General features: G+C 41.2%; 1 protein-coding gene across 1 annotated transcript in view; it reads left to right on the top strand.

Moving 5' to 3' along the window:
• TMEM45B (transmembrane protein 45B) overlaps nucleotides 1-12,236 on the top strand; it is a 29,326-nt gene that overhangs the window by 14,517 nt on the left and 2,573 nt on the right. The window contains exons 2-4 of the mRNA XM_058544817.1: nucleotides 8,424-8,620; nucleotides 10,872-11,078; nucleotides 11,988-12,172. Of these exons, the coding sequence (XP_058400800.1) occupies nucleotides 8,440-8,620; nucleotides 10,872-11,078; nucleotides 11,988-12,172 (573 nt within the window). The 5' untranslated portion in view covers nucleotides 8,424-8,439. The remainder of the gene's footprint in view (nucleotides 1-8,423; nucleotides 8,621-10,871; nucleotides 11,079-11,987; nucleotides 12,173-12,236) is intronic.

The raw sequence follows: 12,236 nt of genomic DNA, 5'->3' as shown, positions 1-12,236 counted from the left end.
AATCTAGAAAATAGAATGCACCTGAACTAATATAAAACCTGACTGACACCTTTTCTAACTCAACCTTCCTCAGGCCCATTTGTGAGCTGGTTTATATCCTTTCCCAGAGACTCTTGGGCACACAGGACCACAATGTCTGGTTGACTTGACTTTTAGGTACACTGTTTTGTTCATTACCAATCTAAGACAATTTCAAGGTCTAATGCATTCCACTCATGAAGAGAGTGACATATGGTCTTTCTTGGTAAAGAAGGTGGGAATGGCAGGGTAAAGAGAGTAAGCAATATTATGTAGCTCCACTCTGACTATGTGGATGATCAGCTGCAACTGCCTCTTAGCCTTTGCATGCACTAACTGCTCTTTCTGGAACTCCACCCACCGTACCATGTTTACTTGTTTTTCAAGGACGCTTTAGTGACACTTCCCTCTATAACCTTTCTCTTATTTCCACTAGGCTGAATCAGAGTCCTCCTTTTACTGTCATAACACTCTGTACACTCTATTAAAATATTTAATATATATGTCATAATAGTTGAATTATTCCCTCTTCACCACAGTTTGACCCTATTATAGGCAAGGCCCTTCTTTGAAGATTGACGAAATCCATTTTCAAGAGTAGAAGACAGACAAAGGCACCAAGACAATTCCAATAGGGGATAGAAGAATCTTTTCAACAAATGGTTGGGACAACTGGATATGCAAAAGAATGAAATTAGACCCCTATCTTACACCATATATAAAAGTTAATTAACATGGATTATAGATATAAATATAAGAGCTAAAACTGTAAAAATCTTAGAAGAAAATACAGGAGTGAATCTTCATGACCTTGAGTTAAGCAGTGGTTTCTCAGATATGACATTGAAAGCACAAACAACAGAAGAAAAAAAGAGATAAACTGGACTTCATCAAAATTTAAAGCTTCTGTGCTTCAAAGGGCACAATCAAGAAAGTAAATATGAAACCCATAAAAAAGGATAAAATATTTTCAAATCATGTATCTGATACAAGACAGGTATCTATAATATAAAAAGAACGATTACAACTCAACAATAAAAAGACAACCTAATTTAAAATGGGCAATGGATCTGAATAGGCATTTCTCCAAAGAAGATATACAAATGCCCAATAAGTGCATGAAAAGATGCTCCACATCACTAATCACTAGGGAAGCAAAATGAAACAAAACAATGAGATACACTTCACACCCACTAGGATGGCTAAAAAAAAAAAAAAAAAAAATGGACATGAGTGTTGGCAAGGATGTGGAGAAACTGGAACCCTCATACATTGCTGGTGAGACTGTAACATGGTGCAGCCACTTTGGAAAACAGTATGGTGATTCCTCAAAATGTTAAACACAGAGTTACCATATGACCAAGCAATTCCATTCCCAGGTATATGCCCAAGAGAAATGAAAACATAGGTACATACAAAAATATGTACACAAATGTTCATAGCATCATTATTCAGAACCACCCAAATGTCAATCAACAGATGAATGGATAAACAAAATGTGACATATTCATACAAAAGAATATTATTCAGCAATAAAGATGAAGTACTGATACACACTATAACATGGATGAACCTTGAAAACATTATGCTAAGTAAAAGAGGCAGAGATTATATGATTCTACTTCTATGAAATATCTAGAATAGGAAAACCCATGGAGATAGAAAGCAGATTAGTGGTTGCCAGGGGCAGAGAGGCTGGAAGAAAATGGGGAATGACTGCTAATGGGTATGGGATTTCTTTTGGGGTAGATGAAAATGTTCTAAAATTGGATAGTGGTAATGGTTGCACAACTATGAATATAATAGAAACCACTGAAATGTAAACTTTAAAGGACTGAATTTTATGGTATGTGAATTATATGTCAATAAGGCTCTTATTTAACAACAACAAAAGAAAAGTAAAAGAGAAATATCAGGAAAGCACTGAAACTTCTAGAGCCATCTGAGGGTGACTTTCAGAATCATTAGGGAAAACATCCCAGGAATAAAAAGTAGGAATACTTAGTAAGGTTGTTGAAACCTTCAAAGCATCTTTTTTGATATACTTGATGGTTGTCTTTTGTAGTGATTTAGTAAATAATCTATAGAAGTATATGGAGATGTCAATGAATTGATGAATGGATAAATAAAATGTGGTGTCATGGGCAGAATTATGTGTGTTCCCCCCTACCCCCAAACTCATATGTTGAAGTCCTAACCTCCAATACATAAGAATATGACTGTATTTGAAAATATGGTCTTTAAAGAGGTAATTAAATTAAAATTAGGTCATTAGGGAAGGTTCTAATCTAATATGATGTTGTCCTTATAAGAAGAGGACCCTGACACAGAGGGAAGACGACGTGAAGATACAGGCAGAAGACGGCCATCTTCAAGCCACAGAGAGAGGCCTCAGAAGAAACCAATCCTGCCACAACATCCAGTCTTAATCTCAGACTTCTAGCCTCCAGAATTGTGAGAAAAATAACTATCTGTTGTTTAAACCCCCCAGTCTGGGGTGCTTTGTTACAGCAGCCCTGGCAAGCCACTACATGTATATCCATACAATGAAATATACAGCCATAAAAAGGAATAAGTAGTGAGGCATGCTACATGGATGAACCTTGAAAACATTATGCCAAAATAAAGAAGCCAGTCACAAAAGACCACATATTGTATGATTCAATTATATGAAATGTCCAGAATAGGCAAATCTATAGAGATATAAAGTAGATTCGTGGTTGCCTACAGCTGTGCAGGGCAGGGTGGGAGGGGATTGGGGAAAATGGAGAGTGATTAATGGGTAAGGAGATTTCTTTTGTGGGTGATGACAATGTTCTATAATTGACCATGGTGATGGTTGCACAACTCAGTGAATATCCAGGCACACCTCCTTCTATGGTGCTTCGCTTTATTGCACTTCGCAGATACTGCACTTTTTACAAATTGAAGGTTTGTGGCAACCCTGCATAGAGCAAGTCTGTTGGCACCATTTTTCCAACAGCATTTGCTCACTTCGTGTCTCTATCACATTTTGATAATTCTCACAATATTTCAAACTTTTTCACTATTATTATATTTGTTATGGTGATCTGCGATCAGTGATCTCCAATGTTACTATTGTCATTGTTTTGGGGTGCCATGAACCAGGCCCATATAAGAAGGCGAACTTAACTGATAAATGTTGTGTGTGTTCTGACTGCTCCACCGACCGGCTGTTCTCTCATCTCTCTCCCTCTCCTTGGGCCTCCCTATTCCCTGAGACGTGGATTTATAAAGCTTTTCAATATGAAAAAAAAAAAAAAAACCTACAAAAGCCTGAGTGTCCCATCCCCCTGCCCCCCGCCCCCATAACATGTTAACCTAGTATATATCTGTATGATTCAGAACAGGTTAGCTTATGCTAGATAAAAATAGCCCATAAGGCCTAGTGGCTCATTACAACTGTTTTTTTCTCTCTTGCCACGTTATCATGGCTTGTTTGGGGCTTTGCTCCACATCTCATTCTGGGATCTAGGCTGATGGAGGAGCTACTGTCATCAACACTGACAGTAATGTGTAAAGGGAAATGTGTTCTGGAGGGTCTTGCACTAGCAGTTGTTTGTTTCAACCCAGAAATATCACATCACTTCTGCTCACAACTCACAAGACCCCTCCCAACCACAAGGGGGCCGGAAAGTGCAATCATACCATGTGCCTAGAAGACAGAGAGGCAGAAATGCTTAATAAACAGCATCAAATACCCTCCAAGTACTCTACCATATTGCTTTTCCTGTTCATATAATCATATACCTGTATACATACGTACACACATACGTGGGACATTATCATGGTTGCACAAAATAGGGTCATATTATAAGTAGTCTTTTCCATCTTGCTAGTCTCAGCCAACAATATCTCATGGAAAACCTTCCAGAACAGCTGGTATAGCTCTAATTCATTCTTTTTAATGCTTACATAATATTCCATGGTGAAGATAAACCATAAGTCAAAGGTCTGACTGGAACTAAGTAGAGGTCTGGGTTCTCTGTGACAGTTGGTAGTCTATATATTTTGTATCTTGTCATCACGAATTGGGAGAAGTTGGCTTTAACTCTCCTCCCCTGCCATGAGAGCCAAGTCCTTCATCCTCCTAATCTTGGAGTGCTGGTTGCTAAGCCTGGGCACTTGAGGAAGGAAACAGAATTCACTTTTCTTGTTCCTTTTTCTGATTCTCTCCCTTTTCTAGATACATCCGTTCCTTCACTATTCCTATTTCCCCATGTAAAATAAGAGGAAATTGCCACTTTATTAAAAAAGAAAAAGCAGCACAGCAAGTTTTATTTTTAACTACAGGCAAACGGCATCAACCATAATTTCTCCTCTCTCTACTTCTCTGACTCCTTTTCTCTTCTTTCCTTGCTCCTTACTCTCACCTTTTTCTCTTTCTGACACCTCCTACCTTGTCTGCCACTTCACTCACCTCAATTGAAAAAGAGGGCATGTAGATTGGGCAAGACGGTTAAAAACAAGGCATACAAGGGAAGCAAGTCAAACCTCTTACTCACATTAGGTTCCTTTTCCAGTCACTCCCTAGATGTGAAATGAAAAGTCACCCAAACCTCTAGCCTTTTTGGTTGCCAGCTTTAACTCAAAGCTACCACCTCTCCAAAACGTTTAATCCTTCCTTCACACTCCCATTCTACCGCATGTGATATCAAAAAAGGGCAAATCTATTAAAATGAGAAAGTTAGGAAATTTGTCTTTGTGGAAGCACTTTCTGATGTTTTCTTATCTGTGGGTTTTCCTCAGACCGAATATTTTATAGTGTAACACCATTCTGTATATACAAGGGAGCTCATCCCTTAAGTGTGTGCTTTTTTTATTTTATATTTACTTTAAAATTATTTTTTAAAGCTAGACTTCTCAGGGACTTAGCCTATTTGAATGGTGTCATCCAAGATATTAGAAGTCTAAATTTTTATTATTCTATTTGAAGTTATTGCCTTGTTCCTCCTTATTAAAATTAACCCATCCTATATCTATATCACGTTCTATAATGTAACTAATCTATTAATTTGTTCATGGAAGAAATCCACCTCCCCTGCCCCTCTCCCCTATCAAATCGAAGTAATTACCCTTCCAAATAGCACAAATAAATTTAAAAGTAGCTTCTACAGACATGATGCTGCAAGCCCTACTATCTACTGATGTGAATTGTAAACCAGGTAAAAGGGAAGGGTGGGGCTTGATAAATTGGTATGGACTAGAGACAGGCAGACAAGGACTCTGCCTTTATTGAGGGTGCTGCTTTTCAGAAAAATGGGGAAGGGCAGGAAGGATTTGCAAAGCTGGTTTTTCTGTACTTCTGGCTAAGAAAACAGAGGAGTATGACAAGCTTGATCTTGAAAGGGACCTGTGTTAAACGTTCAATGAAAATGGAAAACTTTTTTTGTGTTGATCAATAAAGGGTTAAAAAAGAATGAGAAGAGGGCCTTCCAGTTACGGCAGCATGAAGAGACAGGCAATTCCCTCCTGCAAAAACCAAAATGAAAAACAAACAAAAATAGGGTAAAACTAGACAAAACTGTCAAAACCAACCAATTTCAGGGAACTGGAGCTTGACCAAAGGCAGCCAGCCAATTGAGAAGCTCTTGTGATTTTGTTAAATTAACATTGTTAAGTATGGTCCCGGGGTGTCTGATGGGGAGTCTCAGTTCAACAAAAGACTAGCAGGGAAGTGAAATACAGAATCTGATCACTGACAGGCCCTGGAGGAGGGACACGGGGGGACCGGGGGGCCATATGGGGAAGTCATGGCAGGGTGCAGGCAGAGTGTGGCACGATGTGGAGCACACGCCTTTGTTCTGGTTTACAGGAGGAATGCTTTGGAGTTCCCAGGCTAAGCCTGGACTGGTCAATTCAAACCAAAAAGAACAGGGGTTTGGTAGGCATCTCGGGGCTCTTATCCAAAGGGTGCACAAGAAGGCCCTGGGAGGTGGGGATCTATTTATCTCAAGGGCATTTGGGGGAGTCCTATCAGGAACTTTCATCTACTTGTGACTCCGCAGCTGTTATCTAGGGCATGCTCACAGGAGGGGCTAGTGTCAGCTCAAGGTCCCTTGGCGACACAAAATGGATGTAGAGGCAGCGATGTTATGTAGTTCAGCTAGACTCTCCACAGGAGCTTTCATTAAACTTGAAAAACTATTAGATCTTCAGGTAAGACCAGTGGGAGACAGTGGCTTTTTGCCTGGGGTTGCTCCCATTATCCCCCCACTCAATGACTTTTAAGAAAGGTGGTGCTGGCCATGAAAACAAATAGCTTTGCCACCAGGAGAAACAGACTCAATTCACGGTGGTGACTGGGGATGGAAAATCTTTGGCTTTGTGGACTATGTGTCAGGCACTGCGTAAGCAGTGGGCTAACTGCAATAACAAAATAGATCAAATCCCTACTTCCAAAGAGCTTACATTCTAGTGGATGGAGATAGATGCTAAAAAAAAAAGAATATGTAATATCAGATCGTGATTTAAGCTTTAAAGAAAATTTAGAAGTATTGAAAAGTATTTAGAAGTATTGAATATAGAGGTATTCAACAGATTGAAAAGTGGGACATGCCTGCTATTTTACATAAAAGTCAGGGAATAAAGTAACATTTGAACAGAGACTTAAAGTGAAGGAGAGAACTATTGGCTCTCTGTGGGTAAACTGTTCTAGAAAGAACAGATAGTGCCAGGCTCTGAAGCAGGGGTGGATTGTACTTGTTTCAAGCAATAGAAAGAACCCTGTGTTGCAGGGGCAGAGGGGGAGGCGAGATCAAAGAGATAGTCCAGGATCAGGTAGGGCTTATCAGCCCTGGTAAGGACTTTGGATTTACAGAGCCATAAAAATGAAACTAATGATTTAAACAAATGAGTATAATGTAAGTACTGTGAAAATGAAGGGGTGAAGAGGAGGGAGAGCTTCTAAGAGTACTCCAGGAAGTTGGTAGACAATGCCTAACAACGATAAATTAACAAGTGGCAGCATGCACAAGTCAACTAGAATTATGGAGAAGAAACAGCAGGAAGTTTCACGTGGTTTCACGAGGGGGGAGGAGGGACGGAGCATGGGGCTGCTGCTTTTCATTACAAGCCTTTTAAATGCTATTTGATTTTTTTAAACTATAAACATTTTTTAAAAGCTTGTGAAAGTTCTTGATGAAGGATGGAAACCTCAACTGTAAATGCATCAGATGTGAAACAGCCATGCCAGTGTAGCCAGTGACAGAGGGACGGGACTCTGATGGCCAGGACTGGAATAGGCTGTGCAGATCACGTGCACTTTATGTTCCTAGGTGGTATTTTCTAGATCGCCACCAACTATTTTTCTCCCACTCTACATATTCTGTAGGTCACCACTCAGGCCACAGGAAAATAATCATTTTCCTTCCAAATAAATTCTAGCATTCATAACTTTGACCCTATAGTCTATGCTACTATAAATAGGATAAAAGCACATCATGCCTGAAATCCTTTTTGGAATAAGGTGGTGTTTATATAATTATTTTGACTTTTACCAAATTTGAATCATATTGACCATATATGCATTTATACTAGAGGGCTGTATCAAAACTCTAATTCTTCAAATGATTTACAGTTAGGTGAAAAATGATATTGTGCTTTCATTTGCATTTAATTACAGTGAGATTTATTACCAATTTGTATTATTTTGTGAATTGTGTGTTCATGTCTTTTGCCTATTCTTCTATGGTCTTTTTCTTATTAATCTGTAAAGGCTCTCTAATGGAACAGCCATTCATCACAGATGCTACTAACATTCCCCTGATTTGTTGTTTGCCTTCTGATGTTGATATATAAAATGCTGACGTAGGTGAATATTTTTCTTTTCTAGTTCTCTTCTTTACCTTTATGTTTAGGAAGGCTTTTCTACCTTGAGATCAGTATAGTAAATATTTACCTACCCTCCTTTTTTTCCCCTTTTATTTTAACCGTGTTTTTTTTTTTTTTTTTTAGATTAACAGTTTAATTTTATTTATTTTTTCCCCCAAAGCCCCAGTAGATAGTTGTATGTCATGGTTGCACATCCTCCTAGTTGCTGTATGTGGGACACAGCCTCAGCATGGCCGGAGAAGCGGTGCGTCAGTGCGCGCCCGGGATCCGAACCCGGGCCGCCAGCAGCAGAGCGCATGCACTTAACCACTAAGCCACGGGGCCGGCCCTTAACCGTGTTTTTAAGGCCTCGGGGCCAATGGTATTTTTCTTGGGTATATAACTCACTTAGCAGACAAGACTTCAGTGACGTAACATAAAGGCTAATAAGTGGATCCATCTTAATATGGCTTACAATTTGGAATTCTCAGTCGTGTATTGTGTTTCTTGTCAAAATATCCATTTATGTTTTCTTCATTCTGCCACCTAACAGCTGTCCCCTAATTTTTCAGGTGTCCCAGCACCCTGATGGCAAACTTCAAGGGCCACGCTCTCCCAGGGAGTTTCTTCTTGATCGTGGGGCTATGGTGGTCAGTGAAGTACCCACTGAAGTACTTTCACCAAAAAGGGAAAAGCAGCCAACTGACTCGTCATTATCAGCGTCTCGAGATCACTGAAGCTGCGATCAGAACTTTGTTTTCTGTCATCGGTAAGAAGGCAGGGGGTGGATCATCTAGTCCAAAGGAACTCCCCATCATACCCAGAACCATTAACCCATTTTTCCAGACCTGTGAAATGGATGTTTCCACTGGCAGAGATAAGAGAACAGGGTTTTCAGTTGGCCACTAAACTAAATATTTTATCATAACATCTATTGTGTACTGAGAGCTTTGTAACATGAACAACTAGTTAATAGCACCTTACATCATAGAACACTACAAAAAACTACCAAATAAACTATATTTTTTGCCCTAAAAGGAGGTAGGTATAGGGGCCAGCCCCATGGCCTAACGGTCAAGTTCGGCACGCTCCACTTCGGCAGCCTGGATTTCGTTTCCAGGCACAGACATATACCACTCGTTGGAGGCCATGCTGTGGCAGCAACCCACATACAAAATAGAGGAAGACTGGCAACAGATGTTAGCTCAGGGCAAATCTTCCTCAGGAAAAAAAAAAAAGTTGTAGGAAGAGAAGACATACTTTATGAGAAACATAAAACAAAAATAGAAAAAAAGAATTAAAAAAGTAAGCTCATGTACATGAGTTATGAGAAAGTACTAAATGGTTTAATTTTAGAAAAATCATCTTTTTTCTCCCAATTGTCTCTCCATTAGAATCTCAAGAGTAGTTAAAACCCAACTCTTTGGCATAACCTCCATCCCCAAATCTCAAGCAATTATAGAGATGGGGAGTTTATGCTAGAAGGCTAACAAGGTAGGCAATGGAAGAGATTGAAAAAAGCCAACACAGGGCTATTTGAGAGGGATTTTCCTTTACTGTGCCCCCTTCCAACAAAATCCACCCATTTCTACTGTTACTTGTCATCCATTCCACCACTGGTGGCTCTCATGGAACGAGCAGTGCCAATAACAAAAAGCCCTCTTCCTCAGGATCAGCCCAAACGTGAGTTATGAGGGATCTTACTCTGCAGCTGCATTCTGCCACTCGTCATCTTAGGCCTACGGTTTCTCAACTATCGGGAGGAACTGAAACAACAGTGGCTTCTCTTGGAGTATACCAAGGTAGAGCTTTGTTTGCCCAGTCCAGCTGAATTTTCCCAGTCACCCGTTATTCAGCCTCCAGAAAGGCTTTCTCATCTTTCTGGAGCTGAGAAGTGATAGGGGCCATATGACTTAAATGGTAAGGACAGCCTCAACTTTGCCTAAATAAAGCTAGAAAAATTATACTTGGCTTCTTTGCTGCATAAAAATACTACTCATTCAACAATTATCTCTTGAGCTCCTACCACGTGCCAGGAACTCACATTTTAGGTTTTGGGGCTAACCTGGGGGAACCAAACATAGTCTCTGCTCTCACAGAGCTTCCATTCTAGTGTCACTGTGACTTCCTTTTCCTGAGTTGTTTTCACCAACTCCTTGATCCTTTACACATATTCTGAAAGGGGCCAATGTGAGAAAAAAATGTTTGGGGAACAGGGTCCAGAATGTTGTCATGGAAGGCTTATTCTAGGCCCCAAGAACATCTCAGGCACCAGGCAACAGGCAACTCTTTTGCCTTCCAAATGAGGTGAACCAAGAGCTGCACTGTGGCACAGCCTCAATCTTCTGGCCCCGTCTCTAACGCTTGCCTCTCCTGAGACACAGGATGGCCAGAAACGCCAGGGTGAATGGGGCCTTCACCTTGTTCCCCCAATGTTGAGGACACAGAGACCTGAAGCTAGGGCAAGGGCCCACAGCTCACAGAGCTCGCTCTGCACCTAGAGAAAGCACTCACCCGGAGTCCACCCCGACAGAAAACACACCTGGGCAGCTTAGGCACGCACAAGTGTCTTCACCACCAGTGTGTTTCTGCTGGGATGCTACTATTTTCAACCTGTTTCTTTCTGGGATTTCCTTCACTGCTCGCTTGGCAGAGGGAGCCCAGAGATTAACGTTATGAGTCATACTCTCACTTAATTGATAATGCCTTGCTTTCATCTTGGCTACTGGACAAATTTCCTGGGGACCTGTGTGGCTGCCTTGCTATTTCCTCTCCTCCCTTTGCACCCTCCTCCCCCACAAAAGAACAACAAAGGCAAGATGTCTACACAGGTTCCTCAGCAAATACCTTATTTATATACTTAAGTAGCTGCATCTGAGGCAGCAAAGTAGGTTCACTGAACCAGAGCCCACCTTCACCCACATCTCAACTCTGCTCCTGACTTGGGGTTATTTTTTGCTGTCTCCTATTTGTCTTGGAGCTGCTCCTCCCTCCTCAATTTCCACTCTCATCTCCCTCAGGGATCCTGGCGGAGCAGTTTGTTCCGGATGGGCCCCACCTCCACCTGTACAGTGAAGACCACTGGATCAAGCTAATGAACTGGCAGCACAGCACCATGTATCTGTTCTTTGCAGTCTCAGGAGTCACTGACATGCTCACCTATCTCAGTGCCCACACTCCCCTGGGCGTGGACAGACTGCTTATGGCTTTGGCAACATTCACTGAAGGTAACTGAGTGGTACGGATGGAGAAAAGGACACGGAGACTGACAAGTTGTATTATGAGGAACCAGGATACAAAAGACCGGAACCATTGCAAATATAATAACCTTCTCCCAAAAATCCAAATCTCTGAACTTCAAAAACCTGAACAGGACTTTGTCCTACGCCCTGGATGGTACAGATGACATATTCCATGAAGCAGCACATGGAAGCTTGAGGCTTTTAGCCAAAGCCTCTGGCTAATAGTGCACACACTCTCCCTGCCCTCCCACTGCCACCCCACGCTCATGCATGTGAGTGTGCCCACAACCACATGGAAACATACAAGAACCGTCTGAAAACTGGCTGAATGCCATCATGCAAGAGGGTAACTCTCTTTGGTTAGGGAAGAGAAACTTTGCATTCCACCGCCCACCCTGGAGCGTTATTGTTTGGACTCCATCACAAATCTCAGAAGATCCACCCAGCGGCTAGGACAGATCTCCTAATATAACTCGTTATCTGGGGTAATGAAAAAGCATTTTGTAATCCAACAACCTCACTTACTTCTGTACCTCAGGAAGAGTTTAAAAAAGGTTGAATGAAAGCAAAACTGAATTTCAAGTATACACACACAATTTGTCACAAATCAGCAACATGTTTCACCTACCCATCCTGTATTGAACCTACCATGGGTTCTGTCAAGATTTTAAAAGATACATCCTTTGCTGCTTATAGGCACTTAACACACATGAAGTAAATGTAATCTGCATGTTTGTTGCCCTGTAATGTTACATAAACTGACTTCCTAAATGCTGAAGAATCTAGCTTTGAGAAAGGGGTGGCAGGAAATTCTAATAATGTAAAAAGTCCAGAATTAATCCTCTGAAGTAGAAACTAGCAAATCTCTGATGGCTGTAATTCACTCTGTGGCAGGTTTTCTCTTCTACTACCATGTTCATAACCGACCACCACTGGACCAGCACATCCACTCACTCCTGCTGTGCGCTGTGTTTGGAGGGGCTCTCGGTCTCTTCTTAGAGGTGATCCTTCGGGACAACATCGTGCTGGAACTTTTCCGAACCAGTCTCACTATTCTTCAGGGCACCTGGTTCTGGCAGGTAATTATTCAAAACAATGGTCCTCTCATTGAATGGATTAAGGAGGCCCTTGAGAGTGCCCAAG

This window comes from Diceros bicornis, chromosome 7 (genome assembly GCF_020826845.1).
Source record: "Diceros bicornis minor isolate mBicDic1 chromosome 7, mDicBic1.mat.cur, whole genome shotgun sequence".
Taxonomy (NCBI): domain Eukaryota; kingdom Metazoa; phylum Chordata; class Mammalia; order Perissodactyla; family Rhinocerotidae; genus Diceros; species Diceros bicornis.
This window is presented reverse-complemented; position numbering and strand designations above follow the sequence as displayed.